This window comes from Schistocerca serialis, chromosome 11 (genome assembly GCF_023864345.2).
Source record: "Schistocerca serialis cubense isolate TAMUIC-IGC-003099 chromosome 11, iqSchSeri2.2, whole genome shotgun sequence".
NCBI classification, from domain to species: domain Eukaryota; kingdom Metazoa; phylum Arthropoda; class Insecta; order Orthoptera; family Acrididae; genus Schistocerca; species Schistocerca serialis.
In genome coordinates, this window is record NC_064648.1 from 59,674,640 (window position 1) to 59,701,425 (window position 26,786).

Consider the following 26,786-nt stretch of genomic DNA (forward strand, 5'->3'; position numbering starts at 1 on the left):
CCTCAAGTGGTGGCTTTTTCAGCCACTGGCCGACATCTGGAGGGGCAGTAACTGTGGAAGGGAGAGCACCAAGCAATCCCATCTGCGCGAGGGGAGCCGGAGGAGGCAGGCACTTCTCCCGCTCAGAGGTGTGGACTGAAGTCCCCAAAGAAGGAGGGGTTGTTACTCCCGATGTTGATAACAGGGGAGCAACAGAAGAGGGTGTTCCCCAACTGCCTGGGGAGCAGGAATAGACGGCCGGGCTGGAGGGCCCACAAAAAGTGGCTGAGCTTGGGACCTCGTCGCCAGGGATGGCGACATTGAAGCTGCTGCAGCAAACATCGATGAAATGCGCACAGGATGAAGTTGGTCGTACTTGCGTTTGGCCTCTGTGTAAGTGAGCCTGTCTGAGGTCATATACTCCATGTTCTTCCATTCTTTTTGATAAACTGTGCAGTCTGACGAGCAAGTTGTATGTTTCTGTCCACAATTGACACAGACAGGGGGCGGCGAACATGGGACGTTGGGGTGTGAGGCACGTCCACAATCCTGACAGGTAGAGTTGGCGTCACATCTCGATGACATATGCCCAAATCTCCAGCACTTAAAGCGGCGCATGGGAGGGGGATGTAAGGCTTAACATCACATCGATATATCACCACCTCGACCTTCTCGGGCAGGGTGTCACCCTCGAAAGCCAAGATGAAGGCGCCAGTGGCGAACCTACTATCTTTAGGTCCCCTGAAGACACGTCGTACAAAGTAGACACCGCGGCGTTCCAGATTTGCACGGAGCTCGTCATCTGACTGCAAAAACATATCACGATGAAAAATAATTCCCTGAACTATATTGAGGCTCTTATGAGGCATAACGGAGACTGCAACATCACCGAGCTTGTCACAAGGAAGCAATGCCCGTGACTGCTGGGTATGCTGTCTGTCTGAGAACTGCTCCAGACCTCATTTTAGACATGCCCTCAACTTCTGCAAACTTATCCTCTAAATTTTCCACAAAAAACTGAGGGTTTGTGGTTAGAAATGTGTCCCCATCTGTTCAGCTGCAAACCAGAAATCGAGGAGAATACGTCGCACCACGTAATTTAGACTGCCGTTCCTCCCCTGGTGTGGACAGGGAAGGGAGCAATTGAGGGTCATACTGTAAAGCATTGAACTTTCCTTTCTTAGAAACTCGTACTTGCACACTATTCATATTTCATTTCATGGTGGTCCCATGAGCAGCTAGGGGAAGGAATGTCCACCCAGACAGAGCCCCGCTTGCTTGGGTAAGTCTAATACAACCAGGGGGCAGCAGGTTCCCCAGATGTCACCCACTAGCAACTGTTCTACCTCAACAGCCACGCATCTCCTCGGCACGCAGCACACCTTGAGATTTTTTTTTTCTCTTTTTTTTTTTTCTTATAGAGGTTTATACCATCCTCGCGACCCAGGCAGTTAAGCCAAGATTCCCGGGCTCTGTACTGTACAACGTTCCACCGTCATGCCTTATGGTGGTCGTTGAAGCATGCTCAGAGCTTACAGTATTGAGGACTGGTGGTGCTTCCCAGTCCCCAGCTCAGGGACCCCGGGGTCACCAAGCTCATACCCAACAACTAAATGCTGAGCCCCCTGAAGGGCATTATCTTTTGTGGATGCTTTTTGTTGCTGCTTTGTTTGGGCTCAATCATTCCTTTCTTTTCCTTATTTTAGCACAAAGTCACCATTTCTGGTCAGCATAATGATAGAGGGCAGGAATGATTAGTGTTGTTCACAAATAACTGGTTACAGGCAAGCAAGAATGCGCATATGGCTATCCATTTTTGTGATTTTGGTTTAGTGCATGTGGTATACATACACCCTATTTTTGAGCTTTACCCATTGCATGCAAATATTGGAAGGTCATGAAGAGATCACAGTTCATCGAATTTGCCAGTTCTGAAGTACAGTGACATGGATCATTGTGAATTAATGCATTAAAATGATCGCCATGAAGCCCCAAAGGTAAGTCACTAATGGCAAAACAATTCTCCTTAGAATGAAAAAACAATTTTATTGCCAAGCTCTGTCCAAAGGTATTAACCACAAACAGGATGCAAATGTTTCTGGCTGCCTCCATTGCTTTTACAACTATATAGAACCCAACAGTGCTCCTATTTCTCCACTGGGCACTCCACTATCTAGTAGCCACAGTTCCACTTAGTATCTTCAAATGACAAAATGACAATATGTAAACTCAAAGAGCAACAGTGAACTACAAATAAAAAATGACAATTGATAAATAAACCCTCAGCAACAGGAATACCAACATGCAAAACTAAAGTCTATTAACTTATGTACCAGCCCAATATTTAGGGAAAACTGAGATAATATCAGACCATGAAAACAATAATTTCTTAACAGCAGCTGAAAAAAACTGGGGGGTGGGGCGAGTGACCATTGAAACTAGATTCATCAGACTCAGTCAGGATATGTATGCTTGACCAGACATCAGATGAATGGTCAAATCAGTTACAAGAATCATCTGCTGACAGAAGCAGTAACTCTTCTTGTTATGATTGCAACAATCTAATAACTAAAATATTGTGCTGACTTTACAGCATGACTGAAATATGCAGTATAAGTGTAGAAACCTTATTGGTATCACATTACAACCTTCATCTCCCTTTACTCAGGAAACTACGGTGTTAAATGAATTACACTTACAAGAACTGAATCTTACCTTAGCAACAAAAACTGGGTCATAGTAATAAATGATACCTTGGGAGGAAAACTGAATACAGAGTGGAGAAACAATCATGCCATGTCCCACAGGGTTCAGCATTTGATTTATCCTGACCTACATAAATGTTGAGCTAAAACCATTGCAGGTGCCTTCAAAACCTGCAATACTTGCTGATGACACCAAGTACACTGATAACTGGCAAACACATTCATACTAGAAACAGCCAGGAAAATAAAGGAACATGCTTTCAACTAGTTTACAGCCAACGTAACAAAAATTCAACTTTTATACTTATATAAGCACACTTGATGCAATTCCAAACAAATACAAATGACTTACAGATACAAGGAGATATCAATGACAGGCACTGAATGAGGATACATGAGAAGTTCTTGGGCATTTGGATGGATATTAAATTAAGGAAGCACCAGCATGAGAATGCTCGTATCTCTCTGCCTTGCAATTAATGAATGTTCTTCCAGAGTGTCAGCTTGCAGAAATGCTTCCTAGCATGCTTTCACTCAGTACTATCCTATAGGATAATCTTATAGGACATGGCAGCTATGAACAAATTAGTATTTATCCTATACAAGCTTGTAGTACCAATGATGTGATGATGACAACTGAACACCTCACACAAACCTCTTCACTGACCTAGGGAATCTTGCGCCTACATCTCACTATGGATTTCCCTATTGGCTTTTACATTAAGTAACAAATATATTATTTATTTGTAGTTGGCTGTCCCAGAAGATATTTCCAAAAACAAGTCAAAACTCCAAAAGACACTATCATAATTGCCTCTGAGTGAGTAGTGTTGAGGGGATCAACTTGAGAAGTTTACGATTTTGTTGATCCCATTTCAACTGAAACCCAAGTAGACACCAAGGAATTGTATGCAATATGTACCATTTAGTCTGTGACCAGTAATGTCTACATTTTCCAGTAGCAGGTCATTTATAATTAAATTGCATGTTATAAAATGAGTTGTCAAGGGATGACTTGAACTGGTAGCTGCAACATTAATAAGGGTTATGTGCTGTGCAATATGGGACAGGAAGTTTGTTGGTAGTGATCATGATTTATTACTAAACTCAAGGGATGTGATAAACAGTTTAGTGAGATTGGCACTGAACTGAATCTGAAGAGAAGGGAATTCTGTAACAAACTGAAGAATGTTTACAATATTAGAAAACACATAGATCAACCAAAAACAGAAGAGATGGAAAATTATCAGAAATATCATTGTTCATATGGATTGTGTACCACTGCATTGGAACCTGCACAAAAGAACACTTCTGAACAGTTAGCTGCCCGAGGGATTGATCAGCTATAAGTGGCTGCAGACCTGCCCTGGAAATTTGCTTCATCTCACAGTATGCTATCTCTTATTGGCAGGAGTTTGAGAAAGGCTCCACCTATGTGCCTCCTCTTCCACCATCACTGGATGAACTATGATACTACATACGAACAACAGTGAGTTTCCTAAACTGACATGCTTGGAAACGCATGGATCAATTCTATCGCATGGCTGCTTAAATGTGTTGAAAAGAATTTTGATATTTGTGATCAGTAAATGATGAATCTGATCCTAAACACAGCTGTTAAAAGCACCATAAAATCATATGTGCACACACACAAATTGTAATCAATGGGAAGATCATATGGTTCCTTTGTAAATAAAGGCTTTGCAGGCATGTATAGAAGTAAAAATCAGACCCCAATTCTGTACCTTTATTTAATACAAAGTTACAGCTTTGTGAAATCTGATGATTTTAAACATCCTGAAGAATTGCTTATACAGGTATAAGTTCTTTCAGTAAAATATGGTAATTTGTCTTGATGGGTTGCATCTATTATTGAAAGTCTCAGAAATTTTTTCATAAAATTAGAGTTGCTTTCAACACTGTAACCTCTGCTCTGGCTAGAGATGGGGTGTGAATGTTATTCATTTGTTCATTCCTTGATTTACACATTGCATTCCATAAACGAAGATGTGGATGTAAGTTGGTGAGCCAGGCTGCAAATCTTAAGGCAGAAGCTCCCACAGGAATTTACCTCTGAAGTATACTGACAACCAGCTGTTTGTGACTAGTGCTAATCTACTCACACTGCTAATTATGGGAACTGCTAATGGATTATTTTATAGGTATGTGAATGTACACTTACTACTATAAAAAATATCACTGTTGCTCCTACTACATTAATCAGCTACTTATTTTACCAAGTATCTCCACATACATCGATACTCCACTATCCAGCTAATGGTGCATTGGGAAAGGTACCCCATAACCCTGCTGGTCATTTTTGTTCCCATTCCACTCACAAATACGAGGGAAAAAGACTGTCTATGCGCCTCCATATCAGCCCCGACTTCTCAAATTTTATCTTCATAGTCCTTACATGCAATGTATGTTGGAAACAACAAAATTGTTCGGCAATCACATTCAAATGGCATTTCTCTAAATTTTCTCAATAGTATGCCTCGAAAGAACGTCACCTTCTTCTGGAAGTTCTTATTTGAGTTCCTGAAGCATCTCTAACACTTGTGTACTGTTTGAACCTACCAGTAACAGATGTGGCAGCCTACCACTTAATTGCTTCTCCAGCAAAGTATTATTTTGCTATCTTGCACTAGCTTCTCATGCAATTACTTTAAAAAATTCCCCCAATTCCACAATTAATACAGAATATTGCTGGCCATGTGCCAGTATCAAGATGGTCAGCCCAATTTTTCTGCATCTTTAAGCACTAGCATTTTATGCTCCTGAGACCACAAAGACTGCGTGTCACTCTGGCTGACAGAGCTAAGATGTTCACTGCATAACTGCATGTGCCACTCAGGCTCACTCTTATGGTCACACATCCTATTCGTAGATTTGGATCAGGTGTCTACGACTATTTAATTTAAGTTACGTATTTTCAAAGTAACAAGTGGGGGGTATACATCAGTGATTTCAGTGTCAACCACATGACATGGTTTTCCAGGCCACACAACTAGAAACACACTGTTCTGCACACTTGCTATGGGAGCAGCACTCCATGCAGTGAACACTATCCCTGAACCTCTGGCCCTGGTGCTATGGAGACATCTTGTTTGACCTGTGATCTCTTGGGCTGCATACGAAGGCCAGTATGGCCTTTTGTATTTTCATGGTAAGTGGTCACCAACTACAATCCAGCCACTTTGACAACTACAGCTATGCCCTAGGACACTGTACAGTTCATTGTTTTGGTGTAGCTTCTCGTTTGCACATGCCCGACTTCTCATTTCTGTAAAACCCTTGTTATGGAACAACACTACTACTGTTTCCCTTACTGTCCTGCCTACTTGTGATGCCAATGCATCCCTTTCATTTGTTTAAAATGGCATAACATGAGTCTCTGCGACACTCGTTTACATAATGTGAGCTGTTCCTAGCATGATCGTTTGTTTCCTTGACCTGTATGCTTGTATAATCACCACACATTTCTTTGTTGAAGAAGCCAACATTTTGTGCCCGAAGAATGCTTTGTAACTGCAACAAGTTTGTTTATGAACAATGAGATCAAGAGTGAGCCAGTACCTAACCTTCTGCAATTGTATGTTAAATGTTCCCCAATCTTTGTCTAATTTCACTCCTGTGACATATTTATCAATGTGAGCATCTCTTTCTCTTACCCAGGTCATAAAGCATCTGAAAAAAAATGATCTTTCTTCTTTAGATCTGCCAGGACTCTAATAGTGAGGTCATACATGGCTTTATCTATGTACAATCATTCACCAAAAGCCATATACAGAGTTATTCTATTACTGAAAATTTTATAACTAATAAAACAGGCACCACAGAAGCTGCCACAATATGAACAGGTTTTGGCCAAAGTATCAGGGCTGATCTGCAACACACAAATTTTCCCTCTCTTTTTCATAACCCAAAAATTTTTTAGGACAAATGTAAGAATAACTATGATTCACACAAAAGATAAGAACAGCCAATGATCTTTTGAACTGCATTTATCAGAAGTTATTGAAAGTAGGAATATTTTTCAAATGACCTACACTTTTAGAACTTACACTTCATCTAAATGTGAATTTTGTGACCATAGCACACAGCCATTATACAATACACTTGATATCAACAAGGGCTACAAAAAACATGATTATACCAGCTACCTGTCCCTTTCCACTTCTATTTCTATTTAAAACAGTCAGCACGTAACAGGTGAAATGAAAGTCAAGTGCAGGAATACAAGAATACTCTACAATTATCATCAGCAACAAGTTCCAGAAAACTGGCAATCTGTGACAATTTCATTGCAATGCATCTTTTACTCTACACAAAGACTTATTACTTGACTACAGGCAATACATCAAACATGTAAATACTTACAATATTCTCAGCTGCACTCAGTTCCAAATTTAATTCAGGATCCTCCTTGATAAAATCAGTGGACCATGATATTCCCAATGGATCTTCAATGGACTGAAAGACAGAAACAGTCTGTGAATTATAGCTGCTTGGTAACTTCTGTGTGTATATGACAGCTCTCCCTATTCCTCTCTCATGAGTATCATCCAACTTCAGAGATTCTTATCGACTGAAGGGTGAGTGTCAGAATGCAACCAAATCAATTCTCTGATTTTGCTATCAGCCATTGTGTAGTATTTATTTGGCAGACTTTCTATTTCTTTTCCTGTCACATAATCCACTCTGATTTCAGAGGCACTATGGCCTGCTCTATCGGATGGTCGTACTCCCATATACAAACTTGATATACGAATGTGGCAACATTTCAAAATTAAACTCAAATAATAAATAGATGCAAATAATCTTCCAGCTGTAAACCCATAAACAAGAGGAATTTTTGGTTATTAATCAAATGACCATGGCATTCCACACATTATCAGCAAAATTAACCAAATTTAATGCTATTTACACAGCTTCTTGCTCTGTCACCACATATTTTCAGTGCCTGCTCTTAAGGAAACAATTGAAATTTATGACGTGTACTGGATGAAAATCTTACAGAATTACATACACCGAAAGCAGGATTTCAGTAATGATATAAATACTACATTGAATAATGACTGGGAACTCTACAAAATATCCATGATATATAGTTCCATATCATCTGTTATAGCACTGTGACACAGAGACGTGTAACAAGATTAACAATTACTTCCAAAAGACTTTCCTTGCTCTGTTGACACCAAATATGTACTTAAGGCATTCATTACATAGAATCATAATAAAAAATTAATGCAAGGGTAATGGTTTGTAAACATATCCTTGTTACAAGTGTTGTTAAAATACTATTGGTAATAACCTACAATTAACATAGCTCACTAGAGTCAACTGGAAGACCACAAACATTCTTGAAAATAGCTGGTATCATAGTTTACAATTGTTCACCATCCATGAAAATTTAGCTTTAATACCCCGTATTTGTGTCATGACATCCTTACTGCACAATACAGTGCATGTGTGAAAACTTACATTATGCTCAGATCAATCAGCATGTAGTTTCAGATTGAGATCTTGCTTTGCCCAAACACTAGCGCTGTCAGCCTTTAATGGGTCTGCAAGAAACTGAAATAGCAAAAAAATTGAATCATCTAGGGTTCTGTGTCTTGTTCCTACATGACTCTCTCAGACAGGGGGAGGGTGGCAGAGAGAGGTGGACGGCGCCAGAGAGAGGGAGGCGCCAGAGAGAGGGAGGCGCCAGAGAGAGGGAGGCGCCAGAGAGAGGGAGGCGCCAGAGAGGTGGACGGCGCCAGAGAGGTGGACGGCGCCAGAGAGAGGGAGGCGCCAGAGAGAGGGAGGCGCCAGAGAGAGGGAGGCGCCAGAGAGAGGGAGGCGCCAGAGAGAGGGAGGCGCCAGAGAGAGGGAGGCGCCAGAGAGAGGGAGGCGCCAGAGAGAGGGAGGCGCCAGAGAGAGGGAGGCGCCAGAGAGAGGGAGGCGCCAGAGAGAGGGAGGCGCCAGAGAGAGGGAGGCGCCAGAGAGAGGGAGGCGCCAGAGAGAGGGAGGCGCCAGAGAGAGGGAGGCGCCAGAGAGAGAGAGGGAGAGAGAGAGAGAGAGAGAGAGAGAGAGAGAGAGAGAGAGAGAGAGAGAGAGAGAGAGAGACTTTGAAACTTGTGTAGAAGCTGCCAAGGCCACAACACTAATAATCACATATATTCATCAATTAGAAAGAGGCAGCAAGAAAATATGGTGCACAAGTCTGATATTTGAAACCAAAGCTGAGTTTATTCTTGAATGCAGGTACAACAATAAGCAATTGACCCCAAAATATCAATCAAAAATATTTCTTACATATCAAGCAGCAACCAGTGTAGACAGTAACCATAGAACTATGAAAGAGGATGTGTTTTACATCAATTGCCCGAAAATGTTAAGTTGCCCTCCCTTGAAGAGATCGATAAAAACCCTCCTCGTGAATTAGATATAAAACTAAGTCAGCCACCGTGGCATCAGGGGTAGCACGTCAGGGAGATTAAGATTCTGCCACAAGGTGGCTAGGTTAGACAGTACAGCAAAATGTAGACCACTGTTGAATGGGAATGACTACAGTGGTGTGGCACTGGAGGAGATGACCATGAGACCACCAGATACAGCTGATGTGGAGCTGGCAGAGGATGGCAGAATGCTTGTGAGAGCCTTCATGGAGGACCTCCATAGATTTATAGTCTTCTTATCACTGGTTGTTTGAAGTCACAGTGATTCATTCCGTATTTCAGGTTCCTAAAACTTGATGGCGTAATACTGATCAGAGGTCTCTTTCCAGGATACTGATTACAAGAGCCAGTTTACTGGTAGCCCATTTGGGCAAGCTATCAGTAAGCTTGTTCGCAGGGATCCCAACATGACCCAGACTCCAAACAATCATCACTGAGAATCCACATTGCTCAAGGGCATACTGGGACTACTGGTTAGCAATGACCAAGGTATGCTGAGGGGGTTGAAAGCTTTCAAACTGGTCAAGAAGTTGCTGAAGATGAAAGACCCATCAGTGGTGGAAAGGATATGCTTAAGAGCATGAGATATGGCTACCAACTCTACAGCTTCTGGCAAGGAAAATTAGCTGTAGAGGGCCTCAGGAGGGACCGTGTCTTTCGGACCTCATGATGGATCAAGAAAAAGATGTGACCAATGGGTTTTCCACAGAGGTGAACATGAGTGGGCCCAGAGGAGAGGTGGAGGAAGAAATAACTGGAGTTCAGAGGGGAGGGACAGGGTGTGGACTGCGATCAAAATCCCTGAACCGGGCCGCCATTATGGAAGATGGGTTTCCGTGTTTGGAAAGAAGGGATGATAGTTTGGATGCATAAGAGAGTTGCAAACATAGGTAACATAACTGAGAAGCTGTTGTTGGCTCTTGATACACAATGAATGGATACACAATGAATGGATCCCAGCCTCCACACAATCTGTCCACAAGACTATTTCAAAAGGCTCCTGTAGCAAATCAAACACCACAGTGGTGTACATCCTGTATACACAATGCTGAGGATGATGCCGAACCATATAGCAGACTCCCATAACCAAGAAAGGGTTGTATTACGGCTTTGTAAAGCTGCAGACGGGCAGTGCACTCTGCTGGTGTTACTCAGGAGACAAAGTGTACTGAGGTGCAGCAAGCACTTTCACTTACACTGCAAAATACTGGGAATTCATGTCAACTAAGAAATAAACACCAGTCCTAAAAAACAGTAAGTTCCTGCCACATTGAGTAGTTTGTCAGGAAGATATAGTTCTGGTTGTGGATGAACCGTACGATGTTGACAGAAAACCATGACATGGGTCTTGGCACCTGAAAACCAAAATCCATGGGTGAGTGCCCATGACAGCATCTTTCATATGGTGCCTTGCAGTCTACATTCAGTGGCACCCCCACTATAGGAGCAATAGTAAGAGGCCCAAATAGTCAGCTTGTAAGGATGGTGATACTAATGACCTCACAGCTAGAGGTGACCATTGATGGCTTGCAGAAAGACAAGGACACACTGTAAAGAGCCCTGCAGGAGTCCATTCTCTTGGGTATGTGGAGTGTTGTGGGAAGTATGGACTAGAACCCAGAACATACACTGTGACAGGACATTATAGATAAAAATTGGGAGTGTCTCCCACATAACCCACTCGTGTAAGGCTGCAAGGATATGGCCTCACCTCCTGGCGTCATACAGCTTTTGCAGGTCAAAGATGGCAATAATGCATTGACATTGGGCAAAAGCTCATAGGCTGGCAGACTGCAGGCAAACCAGATCAGTAGTGGAACAGCCTTGGCGAAAGCCACACTCGGATGCAGCCAGAAGACCCCTAGACTCAAGGAGCCACACAGCTGCCAGCTCACTGTGCATTCAAGCAATTTATGGAGAACATTGGTAACACTTGCTGTGTGAGAACTGCTAATCTCTAAAGGTGCTTACCCTGTTTCAACACTGTGACACAATGATGCTTTGTAATTGTTGCAATGGGAACTGGCCCACACTCCAGATCCAGTTATAGATGGCAAGGATATGATGCTGACAATCCACTGATAGGTGCCTGATCATTTGGTTGTGGATATGACCTGGCCCTGGTGCTGTATCAGCACAGATGACTAGGACACTGATGAATTCCCACTCAATGAATGGAGCTTTATACAGCTCCAGGTAGCATGTAGTAAAAGATAATTGCTTTTGCTCTAATCATTGCTTGATAACATGAAAGACAGGTTGATAATTCTCAGATGCTGAGACTCGAGCATATGCAGAGCAAAATGTTTGGGAATGGTGTACGGGTCAGTGAAGACAGTGCAATTTCAAGGCAACAGCAGATACACCTACTAGTGTCTGGTGTACGTAGAGAAATCTCATCTTAGGTCAAACCTGCAGAGGAGAGGTGGTCTGATGGTTGAAACATGCTGCTCCCAGCATTCTTGTTGGTAACATTTCATCAGATGGCAGAACTGGGGATGAAGCCACTTAAAGTAAATAAGATGCTCCATTGATTAGTGCCACTTATGGTGCTGGAGAGCCTGCCTACTATCACTAATGGCCTCAGCAATCTCTGATGATCGCCAAGGTACTCTTTTTTGTTTAGGGCACTCAACTACAAAGGTCATCAGCGCCCAGTTACAAATGTTAGTGCACTAATAGTGTAGAAAAATGCAAGGGGGCAACACCAGAATGTAGTTGCAAAGATGCAGATAAACAAAGTAAAAGAGTTAGATCTCTTTGGACAAGTCCGTCAATGTAATAAAACTAAGGACACAAGCAGCTCCTCGAGAGTCATCAGCTAAAGGTCCCTGTAAGGTAGACAGCAGACACAGGACAACATGGGAGTGAATAAAACAGGGACAGGACAATAAAATATGGCGCACCATCAATGGATGACCACAGGGGCATTGTGGGGCGGGGTCACCAGACAACAGGTAGCAGTGGCTAAAGCGGCAATGCCCAATAAGCTTCGCGCCAGTGTGTGCGAACATGACGTTCACTCCAGATGCGATTAGGCGTGAAGAAGAAAGCCTTTACCTGCAGGAGAAAGGTTCTTCAGCATCTTAATATGGATACCATCGGGCCCTGGAGCACAGCATTGGGACCGGGCGACTGCTCTTTCGAGTTCCCGCACGGTGAACTTTCACGATTCAAAGATTGGAAAGAAGGTGGCCGTGCCTCTGCTTGTTTTTGGGGGAGGAAGGCAGGGTGGTAATGGGCAGAGCTCCAAACCTCCGTGAAAAAGCGGCCGCAAGCATTTGAGACATCCTCAGGATCCATAAGGACTTCATTCCCTACAGTCAGGCCAGAAATTGGGGAGTGGACCTTGGTGCTAGATAGCCAGCGCAGACCACCCCAGACTACCGGAGGAGGAGTAAAACTGTTGAATGAGCTGGTGAAAGCCACCCAGCAAGCCTTTTTGCTTTCTTTGATAACACGACGACATTGTGCATGGAGTAGTTTGTAACTGATGCAGTTCACCATCATAGGGTGGCGTTGGAAGGTGCGTAAAGCATGTCACCAAGCACGAATAGCGTCGCTGCATGCTGTAGTCCACCAGGGGACTGGGACTCGATGTGGAGAAGAGGAAGTACGAGGGATGGAATATTTAGCAGCAGTGAGAATAATGTCTGTGAGGTATGCAACCTGACTATCGCAGCTGGAGAAGTTTTGATCGTGGAAGGTCGCCAGGGAGGTTCCAGCTAGCGGAACGTATGATGCAGGAGATGGATTATGCACGGGAAATGATCGCTCGAGTATATGTCAGACAGACCATACCACTCGAACCGATGTGCAAGTTGGATAGTGCATATTGAGAGGTCCAAGTCGGAATAGGTATGCGTTGCGTCCAAAAGGAAGGTAGGTGCACCAGTATTTAAGCAGACTAGATTGAGGTGGTTGAAAAGGTCTGCCAAGAGGGAGCCTCTGGGGCAGGATGCTGGAGAGCCCCAAAGGAGATGGTGGGCATTAAAGCCTCCAACCAACAAAAATGGTGTAGGAAGCTGAGCAACCAGTTGTATCATGTCTGCCTTAGTAAAGGCAGACAACGATGGAGTGTAAACAGTACAAATGGGAAATGTGAAAGTTGGGAGAGTAATTCGGACTGCAACTGCCTGCAGATCTGTGTGCAATGTGATTGGATTGTAGTAGACATCATCCCGAACCATCAACATCATCCCTCCATGAGCAGGAATACCTGCCACGGGGTAGGTCAAAAGACACAGAGGTATAGTGTGCCAGGTCAATATGATTGCATGGGTTCAACTTCATTTCTTGGAGACCTATGACAAGCAGGAAGTGCATTCGAAGGAGCAATTTTAGTTCCTCTCGGTTAGACCGAATGCCGCGAGTGTTCCATTGAAGATGTGCCATTATGCAAATGAAAAGAAAAAGAAGAAACAAGAAAGGGTCACCTCGATGGCCGCTGAGGGCCTGGCTTCACGGGAGCACTGCTGCTGCAATCGATAGGTGATGAGTCATGGTCCATCAACTAAACAGTTGTGTCTGCCACCTTCCTGAGCTGGTCAGGAGGGGCAGCTTCCTACGCCAGTGAAAGGCCAGATGATAGGCTACCAGCTATTGTGCCTGGCAAAGATGGAGAACTGTTTTCTATGAGCCTTCTTTGAAGAATTATGTTTTGTCGAAAGAACATTTGATGGCTGTGAAGTTTGTGTATGCAAGAAATCTTTGCGTGTCGGTTCTTTTTTGAAGGTCCAAGCATCTGATTTAGAGGTCCTCATCTTAGCAGTAGCAGATTAGAGTCCTGCATGACTGAGTACGTGAGCACGAAATACGAGATGGGGCGAGCACACCCTAACTGGGTAGGCTGCCCCCACTAGCTCTGGTGACGGAACATAAAATTCATGACCGATTATGTAGCACGTAACTTCAAACACGTTACACGTGTCATTATTGTGTGAGACTGCAGTCAGTACGGGCTTCTCATTTGTGGTGTGTGTGTCTCTCTCTCTAATCATGCAGCTTGTGGAAGCTAGTGCAGTAAGACCTAAGATTGAAACCAATGTTTACACATAGAAGGAAAGGGAAGGTCTAAAAAGCCAACTATGGAGTACATTTCTGTTGGTTGTAGACAAAAACAGTGCATCTACTGGGTATGTATCAAGCATTAACTGCTCCACATTATTGAGTTTCCAGTGTGGAACCCCTCATTTAAAGACACACAGTTGAAGGAAACTTTACAAAGATACATCTCCTTCAGGGATACCGGCAATAACAGAAACTAATATTACAGCAAAATATGTTGCAATGTGTGCTAAAGATATGAGACCTCTTAATGCTGTTTCCGGTAAAGGTTTCAGAGAATTAGGTCAAGAATTAATACATCCATGTGCGCATTACGAGAAGTTAACGTGGCAGATGTCATGCTACATCCCTCTACTTTAAGCAGACATGTCAAAGAACCCGATGCAAACTTGAAACATAACTTATTTCACAATACATTTTTAAGGGTATTTGAAAATTGTTTTCCCAAGACAATAGTTAAACATAATTCCTGGAAAACATATAAAAAACCTTGGCTAACTAAAGGAACAAGAATATCTTGCAACTGTAAAAGAGAACTGTAACAGCAAGAGGGAGTACTGACCCCGAAATTGTTCAATATTATAAAAACTATTGTCCGATACTAAGAAAAGTTATTAAAAAGTCCAAAACATGTGCATCATGTCTGAGATCAGTAACCCTGGTAATAAAATTAAAGCAATTTGGAATATTATTGAAAGGGAAACAGGGCAACCAAGAGCACAGGAAGACTTTAGTGCCATAAAACTGAATGACAAGTGTACTAACAAACAATCAGAAATTGAAAATATTTTCAATAATCATTTTTTAAATGTTGTGGAGAAAATAGGATCTAGATCTTCACTAGATGAAGCAAGGCTACTAATAGAAGAGGCCATACCTGTGCAGCTTGAAACAACTGTAATTCCACCAACCGCTCCCTCTGAAATCAGTAAAATAACAAACTCACTGGAAAGTAAAAGCTCTTATGGAATTGATGGCATTTACAGCTAGGTACTTAAAGCTTGTCCCTCACAGATAAGTAGGATTGTCAGCCACGTATGTAATAGCTCTTTGGAGCAGGGTGTTTTCCCCGATAGACTGAAATATGCCATTGTAAAACCATTGCATAAAAAGGGGGATACGTCGGATGTCAACAACAACCGACCAATCTCTCTTCTGACAGCTCCATCAAACATTTGTGAGAAAGTAATGTATGCAAGAGTAGCCTCCCATATTTGTAAAAATAAAGTACTAACAAAATGTCATTTTGGTTTTCAGAAAGGCTTTTCAACAGAAAATGCTATACACGCTTTCACTGATCAAATACTAAACGCTCTGAATAACCGGCTATCACCCACTGGTATTTTTTGTGATCTCTCAAAGGCCTTTGATTGTGTAAATCATGGAATTATTTTAGATAAGCTAAATCATAATGGTTTGAGGGGGACAGTGTACAAATGGTTTAACTCATACTTAACTGGAAGAATGCAGAAAGTTGAAATAAGTAGTTCATGTAATGTTAAAACAACAGCTGATTCCTCAAACTGGGGGGCTATCAAGTATGGAGTGAGACTGTTCTTGATATACATTAATGACTTACCATTCCACATTGATGAAGATGCAAAGTTAGTTCTTTTTGCTGATGATACAAGTATAGTAATAACATCCAAAAACCAAGAACTAAGTGATGTAATAGTAAATGATGTTTTTCACAAAATTATTAAATGGTTCTCAGCAAATGGACACTCTTTAAATTTTGATGAAACACAGTATATACAGTTCTGTACAGTAAATGGCACAACTCCAGTAATAAATAGAGACTTTGAACGGAAGTCTGTAGCTAAGGTAGAATTTTCAAAATTTTTAGGTGTGTCCATTGATGAGAGGCTAAACTGGAAGCAACACAATGATGGTCTGCTGAAACGTCTGAGTTCAGCTACGTATGCTATTAGGGTTATTGCAAATTTTGGTGATAAGAATTTCAGTAAATTAGCTTACTATGCCTACTTTCATTCACTGCTTTTGTATGGCATCATATTCTGGGGTAATTCATCGTTGTGTAGAAAAGTATTCATTGCTCAAAAACGTGTAATCAGAATAATTGCTGGAGCCCACCCACGGTCATTCTGCAGACATCTATTTAAGGATCTAGGGATCCTCACAGTATATATATTCACTTATGAAATTTGTTGTTAATAATCCAAACCAGTTCTAAAGTAAGAGCAGTGTGCATCGCTATACCACCAGGAGAAAGGATTATCTTCACTATGCAGGGTTAAATCTGACTTTGGCACAGAAAGGGGTAAATTATGCTGCCACAAAAGTCTTTAGTCACATACCAAACAGCATCAAAAGCCTGACAGGTAGCCAACTAACACTTCCAGACATACAATTGCTGCATCTCCTATCTGCGATTGTATTGAAATATCATTTTACTTTCCAAGTGCCTAGTAGGGTAGGGGAGGGGAGGGAGAGAGAGAGAGAGAGAGAGAGAGAGAGAGAGAGAGAGAGAGAGAGAAAATCTCAAATGCTGAAGCGGACAATAAGACTCAGAGAAGAAGACAAGGAGAATAGGGCAAGGAGAATGAGGCAGAGATAGAAGTAAGTGCATGAAAGCAAGGAGAAGAGTGAACATAGGGAAAGACCAATAGAGAAAAAAAGCGTGATGATAGAGAAAAAACAAAGTAAACAGGATCCTGGAGTTTTCAAACGTCCATCTCTGGACGAAGGCTCGATACATTACTCCCAAGAAGAGGGAGTGTGAAGGGGAGGTAAGGGGGGGAAGGATTGGGGACGAGTAGGGATGGGGAAGGGGGGTAGGGCAGCCTGGAAAGGAAGGAGAACTGCACTAGCTCGGGGCCCCATGCTTGCCACACACATATCCACAAAAGAGTTCTAGACCCCCTGGGGGTAAGGTACTCTGTTGTCAGAGCAGGCCCGAGGAACAGAGGATTGCTAAATCAGCTGCCAAATGAATGGCTGTAATTATATTCTGGGCTTCCTTGTTGATGCCTCCATGCGACAGGGAGTCCAGGCTGACAGCAAAGGCAAAAGCACTCCAGTCACCCATGTTGAGAGCCCATCTGGGCATGTATCCAGGGCAATGATGCTGGGGGAGGGACAGGAAGATTGTGGATTGGTCACTACCACACAGGTTGTCATGAACTCCCCAGTGGATGGATGGGAGAAGCCAAGGGCTGCAAATGAAAAGGTTAATGACCAAGAAAACTTGGTGTGCCATGCCAAAATGTGAGGGGGTATCAGTATTTAAGAGGCAAAGAAAGTTGTGCCAGTCAGCCTCTGAGGTCCTTATGCTGGCCAGTGATCATGGTTAAAGCTCACAAAGGGTTACATGTATTGAAATTGCCCAAGATTAGGAAAGATGGGGGAGCTGAGAAACCAATGCAAACAATATCTCATGAGGTGCTTTATCATCAGGAGGGAGGTACACACTGCAGATAGTACTATGCCGAAATGCACTTACCTGAACAGCCACAACCTCCAAAGCTGTATCAAGAGGCAAAAGTTTGATATACAGTGTATCCAGAACATATGTGCGAACTCCTTTCTGGGTACCATTGTGTGATTCAAACTAGGGTCTAAGGGGTTGCTGGAATCCCTGCCTTGGCCACAGGAGCTGAACAGCTCAGGTCTGCTAGTATGTGGGCCCACTGGAAGGTCCTTCTCCTTTAAACACTTTTCTTGTCTTTTCTCTCCTTACAGGATTTTGATGATTCCAAGGGCTTCTCTGAATCAGTTTCAGGCAAAGATGATCATGAAGCAGTGCGACCAACAGTTTGTGGTTCTTTCAGCCGCTTGCTGGTGTCCAGTTGGTAAGTGCAACCCAGGGAAGGAAGTGTCCCCAAGGACACCTTCTTGGCAACAGAAGCCAGAAGAAGCTTATTCATCTCAGGCTGGAAGGTGGGGACAAATATCCCTGGTGGATGGAAAGCTATCGATCCCAAAGCAGGTGTGGAAAAAGCAGCAAAAGGGGATCCCCCAAACCATCAGGGGGGCAGGGATGGTTCAGTGGCCCTGAGGGCCCACTACAGAAAGAGTAACAGGCAAGAGTATCACCAGCAAAGGGGAAATGTCTTTGTAGCTGTAGCATATGACATTGTTTACATGCTGGGGGCAAATGCTTGCATGTCCTTTTGGCCTCTTTGTCAGTTGGTTTGTCCTGAGTCTTGTATTCTTGTTCCTTCTTCCCTCTCTAGAAAACAGTGTAATCTGGTGAGCACAAAGTATGGTGCTTTCCACAGTCAACACAGATGGAGGGAGAGGCACATGGGGCATTTGCAGGCGATACTCATCCACAGTCTCTACAGATGAGGTTAGTGCTGCAATGCAAAGATGTGCCTAAATTCCAACACTTTAAGCACCACAGGGAGGGGGGGGGGGGGGGGGGGGGCGAGGGAAGAGATCTACGATTGCACATCACATCAGTATACCATCACCTGGACCTTTCCAGCCAATGAATCACCCTAAAAGGCCCCTGGGGAGGGAGGGGGGGGGGGGGAGGCATGGAGTGAAAGGTAATGGCGGTCGAGGAGGTTAGAATTGGAGTACATGCATACCCAGGTGAAGCAAGAAGTCCACTTGTTTTCCTTAAATAGTTTTCCTTCCTTCATTCTGAAAAACAATGCCATATCATTATTGTACAAAATGTAAGACATGTAAGATATGACAACTTTCTGCTTCTTTCCAGTGTCACAGTCATGGTAGTGATGTGATGAATTATGAATGCTATGTAAGTTACAAATTTAATTCTCTTGTAATTGAATGTAATTGTGAATTTGTCCTAAATCTTTACAAATAACAATGAATATAATCGTTTTGCTTGCACCACTAGCAATCCTTCAGAAGTCACAGAAAACAACTCACATATGCCATCTGGAAACCCACTGTCATTGTCCTAGGAACCCAAAACTAAAGACAAATTTTCCATGATAATTAACAGGCACAAGGAATGGCCTTTGATGTAAAAAGCAGTGACCATTTGTTTTATGTGCAGTAGAGTACAAATTCACAGCTGGTTTACTCTCCTTCACTTTTACTAGTCAAATGGTGGAATGATGCAGTCACACTCTTAGTACAATTATAGCTGTCAGTGAATATCTATGCAAGCCACCAAAGTTAAGTTTACAGCGATTTCCCTCTTGTCACATCCATATTTGTTCTTCCATGATTTTTCTGAAATCTCCTACCTTATGGGTGGACTTTCTCTGCATCCACTATATCCAGTATCTCAAATGTATCCCTATAAAAGCAGTGGCATAACAAATTCTGTTTTTGGACCACTCAACTGAAAGATTTTCATGGTATTTGTTGTAAAAAAACTAACTGAGTGGTACAATGTAAGCGGAAAAAATACAGCACTTCTGCAGTTGCAGTGTTAGCAGGTGCATAAATATATTTGCGTTAATTTCCTTTTACTGTGTCTTTCTGTGTGGAAACCAATATTGTAAGCTTTTCTCTATCTGTATCTGTATTTAGCTTTTCCTTGTTTGTGGGAATGTGAGAGCCTTGCACTCGTTTACTAATTTCGAAGTTAATCTCTACTCTGCTGTAGCTGCCACTGCAATGTGACTTAGACAAGCACCTGTTGAAAACTTAGCTCAGAGGGGGAGCAGGGGAGGGGGGGGGGGGGGGGGGGGAGGACATCACCAGTGTGACTTACAAGTGGACAAAAGTACATTTGACATTCTGGCATGAATGTTCTCAAAACAACCGAGCCACATATGAGAAGCAGAGTCGCTGCCAGGTAGTCAGTTTCAAAGCTACAATCATCGCGATAACTTGGAAGTGATAAGCATTTTTCATTGCGAATAAAGCATTTATTCAAGAATAATTTGCATCTAATTTACCTACATCATAACAATATAATAAAATGGATTGCTATGTAATAAAGAAAAAAGTAGAAACATCTGATGATTCTAGTGACCATTCAGCCGCAAAAACCCCATCAGATGTAAAGGCAGAGCCCAGCATTTCGTCGAAAGTTCCACAATGAAGTTCATCGACTGATTCCTTTAATCACACAGATATTGGCAATTAATAGGATGTATCACCATCAGGATATTACTGATTATATAAAACACAAGCTTCTCACAGCTCCAAGGAAACCTGCAAACGGTTGTCTTTCCTAGTTCTAAGCACAACAAGGAAGGGCGGATTGAATGTATACAAGTGCATAATAATCATTTTAAACAGTATCCATGTCTGGTGATCTCCCAAGTTAAAAAGGGACTTCTTTGCATTAACTGTTTACTTTTTGTGAATAATAAAATGGCTGGAGGAAAGAAATCTATTATCACCAAGAAACTTGTGACTGAACCAGTAACAAAGTTTGCCAAACTTACTGGTAAAGATGGTGACCTTGAGACTCACTCTCAACTCAAGTACCATGTTGAAACATCAACAGATGCAAAATTAAATCTCTAAACTAGGAATGCAAACTTTATGTCATAAATCCATTAGGGAAAACAGAGACCATCTTGTACCCATAATAAAAACAATCATATTTCATGGAAAGCAAAATATTCCCCTGCGTAGTCATACAGATAATGGGAGTCTATTAGAAAATGATAATGATCGTGAAAGTATAGTGAGTAACATGGGAAACTTTAGAGCTCTTGTAAGACTTAGACTTGACGTTGGAGAGCTGCAACTAAACCATCACCTTGAGACCACTAAAGCAAATGCCACTTACATATGTAAAAGAATGTGTAAGGAACTTAATTCACGCTGTGAAACAGTGATGCTATCGAGATTACTGGAGGAAATCAAAGATTCTCATTATTACAGCATCATCTTCGATGAGGCTACGGACATAGCACACACTGCCCAACTGAGTTTAGCTGCAAGATATGTTGATGGTGATGTCAAATTACACAAAAGATATTTGAGTTTCATTGACATCAATAAAGACAAGGATTGTTGTGGAAGACGATGAACCTCAAGTGTGTCAAGATGAAGAGTGTAGCATTACTGGTGAAGTATAGGCACTACAATTCTAAGGAGAATGGAAAGCCTTTCTCTGTCCCTGCGGAACTGTGTGGGTATAGGCTGTGACAGTTGCTCAGTTAACATGTCAGAATCAAAAGGAGCTGTGGCTACAATAAAAAAGAAAGCTATCAACGTGGAAGTGGCACCATGTCGAAGTCATCAGATCAGCTCAACCTCGCTGCCTCTCGCAGCTGCAAAGTTACAAGTGTGAGAAACTCACCTGGTACTATTGAAGTAGTAGTATCATTCTTTAGAGTGTCTATCAACCCTCCCTATTCATGTAAATTAATGCCCACAGACAACCCAAGTCTCTACTTCCTTTGTCCCCTGAGTCATTGTGGCTGCAGGATCAAAATACTGTCTGTCCCCTTGGACATGTTCAAAAGAATATAGACAACACATGCATATTTGATGTGTGAAGACTGGATATGAATAAAAATTTATTTTGCAGTGATAGTGACTCCTTCCATTTATGTTTAACCAAAAATATGTAACTTTACTTAGGGCTAACTTTCATGACCTTGTTTAGTCAAAAATCTCTGCTCCTTGAATGTAGCATTATTGAGCACCCAAATTCTGGTTGAAACTACACCCATAGCAATCAAAACCAATTAGCATGTACGCATTACGTTACCATTACTTAAAACAAAGATTAAGCCAGTACTTTATTTGACCGCTAACAACACCGTAATTTAATTGGTGTTGTTTCAGAATCAAGATACATATGTAGCACTTCCCTCCCCCTCCCCCCTCTCTTTTTATGATTACATTCCTTCCATGTCTTTGTAGTCAAAAGGTGCAATCCCATATTTTAGTAACTTTAAAGTGTATACGCGGTCTGTTACACAGCTTAATTCTTTTGAATGAACAACTACACAGTGCAGTAATGCATTAGCCTCCACTGGTGAAACGTCACAACAATATCAAGTTAGATATATTGCTTTCTCTGTGTGTTTTATAGTTAATTCTTGAATAGTAGTGCTGGAATGGACGTAACGTGTGCACGCTGTGTGCAGATGGAGGAGCTGACCTCAGCTAAAGAGCAGCTGAAGATGCTTTTTGCCATGTTCAGCAGCATTCAGGCTGCTGCCTACTGTAGTAGCAGTGGCCAAGAATCTGACAAGTCAGATGGGATGTCTAAGGTGCCACCTTTTTGCCCAATGGCTCTGCTGTCAAGACACCTTGTGGTGTACCTAATGTGGCCAAGTTGTCCTCACCAAATGGTGAGGGATGGGTGGTAACTGTTAGCACTGAGGCAGAGAGTGAATATGGAGGCTGGCCTAGCCCATTGATCCTGTGTGATTGGACTGCCAGGCATTCATTCACCAGGGTCCAAACAGCAACAGGTGGGGAGGGAATTGCTTGTTAATCAGGAGCTCCAACATTAAATTCATTATGGAACTCCTTAGGGAAATGGTGTCCAGGCCTGGAAATGAATCCTACTTGTACTGAATATGTCTGCCAGGGAGCCTCATCCGAGATGTGGAGAATGTCCTGCCTGTGGCTATCAAACATGCAGGGTGCGGCTGTTTCCAAGTTGTGGCCCATGTTGGCATAATGCCTATCATTTGGGTTCTGATGTGATCTTCAGTTTATATGGACAAGTAGCACAAATGGTGAAGAGCCCCTGAGCTACACATGGAGTGTTTGCAGTACACAGTTTGTATCAGCATTTCCAGAATTGATTCAAGCCCTTTGGTTTGGGGTGAGCGGAGGGTCTCAACCAAAGGCTTCATCGATTCTTTGACTGTCCCGACTGCAGACTGCTAGACATGTGTGGAGAATTGTAGGAATACTTAATGGGTCTGGGATGCACTACACAAAGCAAGCTTTTTTAGGCTAGGCAATAGTTTGAGGTCCTCTGATGAACGCATGCTAGTCAGTGCGGAGATACAGAAAACAGACTGAATAAAAAGTAAAGACCATATTACCATCAAAATATTGAACAGTAAATTCTTGATGTATCTGTAGCTCCTGAATGTAATGCCCTCCAAGAAAATTGTCATGTTCAAAATACTCTTGGAACAAAGCTGGCTGAAACCTTGAGCAGAAACCCTTGAAATATTTAGCAAGCCATGGAATGTACACTGAAAAGACAGATTACACACCTCTGGTATGGTAGCATCAGAAGAGTGGAGGGGAGACGAAGGGCAAGAATGAATATGGATGAAATTTGTGCAATAAATGGAAGCCTATGCTATTGGTGGTAAAGCCCAAACAGTAGCAAAAGTAGGATTCTCAGACTCAATAATATTTTTTTTTGCCAACATATAACTATAGATAAAATACTTTTTGCCACAAATAAGTAGGCAGTTATGCAAACATTCATTTTCATTCCATATGTTTTGTGGATTAGCTATGACTGTTGGACATCATCACAAGAGAAGGTACTTTTACAGTTTACAATGTGGCAATGGCAGGTACTTCGCACCTATCAATTTGCACCATTCAGTTCTAATGTTATCTTACTGTTTTCATGTAATTTAAGGCATAAAGTAATGACTAACTGCATAGCAGAAGTGCTGTGTCATTGAAAGGCACATCAATTTTGCTAGCTTTCCCACAGATACTGCTTCAGAACTATGGTCTCATTTTACAGGCTGACTGCATTGTGGCAGCACTGTGAATAAGCAGACTAAATAGTTTCACATGACCAGTAATTATGGGATCCATATCCATTCTTGCAGATGAATTTCTTTTTTTTTTTTTTTTTTTTTTTCAAGAACCATCATACAGAATCACAAAATCATTCAAGAAGATTTTTACACCAACTAGGTATGTCTGTAGTTTTGCACATATTTCCTGTGACTTTTCTAACAGACTGGACTGACCTCTACCTTTTTCTATACGTGCGACAAACCACTGTTCCATAAATGAACAATTTGGATGGCAGAGAGGGGCCAGTTCAGCACCATTTTTTGTGTACCTGAATCTGCTAACTACACTTTGTCATGTGGGTCTTTTCTGTCTGTAATCCAGTTACTCACCACATACTTTTTCAGTGTGTGATTTACAGACCATTTAACATTTGCAAATATTTCTCTATGTAAATCATACTGGAAGTAAATGATATTCACTCATTGCCTACATGGGATGCTAACAACTACTAGCCCTGCTCTTTCTAGCAAATCTATTCAACTAGCCTTCTTGAAAGATTCAGTAACTTCATTTACTATTGTTGTTGCACTGGCATCATGATCACTAACCCCTCTGTGCACTAATACCGTCTGTAAGGACATGCCTGTTCATAGTCACAAGGTCTAAAGTATTTTAATTTTGTGTGGGCTACTATACTAGCAGCTTACCACAGCTTTCAGAAAACTGCTCAAAAGTACTTCACAAGACTGCCTGTCCACAACACCTGCAGTGTATGCACAGACATCTTAATCTCTACTCAGTAGGTTATGATAACCTCCCTTTTCTGCACTACTTTGTGTTGGTTTTTCTTGAATAATTCTGTTACTGTCACAGCAGTATCGCATGACAAATAAAAACATACAATGCTGGAGTTCACATACATGGAACTATTAAGAGAACTACTAATTAAAACAGGAAACCATAGCTTGAAACTTGGGACTTCGTACCAATTTTCATATAACTTCATCAATGCAATCTCACGTAATTCTTATTTGTGCTTATAATGTAAAGAAGCAATTCTATGAACTCACAAGCTAAACTACTTCACCTGCTCAAAGGCAATGTTTAAATCCATATGGGTATACTGTAACAAAATGTTCTACTTTACCTGTTTCCTCATTTCCAACCTGTGGCATACTATAATACCTTAAGTTTTGTCATCTTTACATTAAAGTAAACACAGGACTGCTAAAGTGAATACACACACACACAATTGATAACCATCTCATTATTTTCACCACAACTCAGCAATGATTAGTTCCATGTGGTCATATAAATTCTATAATTACCTCTTTATTTGCACCCTCCTCCAACTCTTCTTTTACATTCATGCTGAATGGGTAAACTTGGGCCTGTGGTAAAAATAACAAACTGTAATTAATACATTTAAGCAGTCACAGTCCTCCCATATTATATAAAATGTATAACATATATGAAGCCCAACTGTCATACTTCCCAACAACTAAATAGTAGTTCTGGTTAATTCTTATCTTTTGAGTTCAAAATTCTTGGTGATGAGTTCACTATAGTACACTCCTGGAAATGGAAAAAAGAACACATTGACACCGGTGTGTCAGACCCACCATACTTGCTCCGGACACTGCGAGAGGGCTGTACAAGCAATGATCACACGCACGGCACAGCGGACACACCAGGAACCGCGGTGTTGGCCGTCGAATGGAGCTAGCTGCGCAGCATTTGTGCACGGCCGCCATCAGTGTCAGCCAGTTTGCCGTGGCATACGGAGCTCCATCGCAGTCTAACACTGGTAGCATGCCGCGACAGCGTGGACGTGAACCGTATGTGCAGTTGACGGACTTTGAGCGAGGGCGTATAGTGGGCATGCGGGAGGCCGGGTGGACATACCGCCGAATTGCTCAACACGTGGGGCGTGAGGTCTCCACAGTACATCGATGTTGTCGCCAGTGGTCGGCGGAAGGTGCACGTGCCCGTCGACCTGGGACCGGACCGCAGCGACGCACGGATGCACGCCAAGACCGTAGGATCCTACGCAGTGCCGTAGGGGACCGCACCGCCACTTCCCAGCAAATTAGGGACACTGTTGCTCCTGGGGTATCGGCGAGGACCATTCGCAACCGTCTCCATGAAGCTGGGCTACGGTCCCGCACACCGTTAGGCCGTCTTCCGCTCACGCCCCAACATCGTGCAGCCCGCCTCCAGTGGTGTCGCGACAGGCGTGAATGGAGGGACGAATGGAGACATGTCGTCTTCAGCGATGAGAGTCGCTTCTGCCTTGGTGCCAATGATGGTCATATGCGTGTTTGGCGCCGTGCAGGTGAGCGCCACAATCAGGACTGCATACGACCGAGGCACACAGGGCCAACACCCGGCATCATGGTGTGGGGAGCGATCTCCTACACTGGCCGTACACCACTGGTGATCGTCGAGGGGAGACTGAATAGTGCACGGTACATCCAAACCATCATCGAACCCATCGTTCTACCATTCCTAGACCGGCAAGGGAACTTGCTGTTCCAACAGGACAATGCACGTCCGCATGTATCCCGTGCCACCCAACGTGCTCTAGAAGGTGTAAGTCAACTACCCTGGCCAGCAAGATCTCCGGATCTGTCCCCCATTGAGCATGTTTGGGACTGGATGAAGCGTCATCTCACGCGGTCTGCACGTCCAGCACGAACGCTGGTCCAACTGAGGCGTCAGGTGGAAATGGCATGGCAAGCCGTTCCACAGGACTACATCCAGCATCTCTACGATCGTCTCTATGGGAGAATAGCAGCCTGCATTGCTGTGAAAGGTGGATATACACTGTACTAGTGGCGACATTGTGCATGCTCTGTTGCCTGTGTCTATGTGCCTGTGGTTCTGTCAGTGTGATCATGTGATGTATCTGACCCCAGGAATGTGTCAATAAAGTTTCCCCTTCCTGGAACAATGAATTCACGGTGTTCTTATTTCAATTTCCAGGAGTGTATATTTCAAT

The 26,786-nt window shown here is 42.7% G+C and overlaps 1 protein-coding gene across 5 annotated transcripts in view; it reads right to left on the reverse strand.

Annotated features, from left to right (window-relative positions):
• The window catches only part of LOC126427022 (zinc finger protein 99-like), a 458,738-nt gene that overhangs the window by 404,550 nt on the left and 27,402 nt on the right, over positions 1 to 26,786 (reverse strand). For all 5 annotated transcript variants that reach the window (XM_050089188.1, XM_050089187.1, XM_050089186.1 and 2 more), the window contains 2 exons: positions 25,114 to 25,176; positions 7,068 to 7,160 (listed from right to left, as the gene is read on the reverse strand). In XM_050089188.1, the coding sequence (XP_049945145.1) occupies positions 7,068 to 7,160; positions 25,114 to 25,176 (156 nt within the window). The remainder of the gene's footprint in view (positions 1 to 7,067; positions 7,161 to 25,113; positions 25,177 to 26,786) is intronic.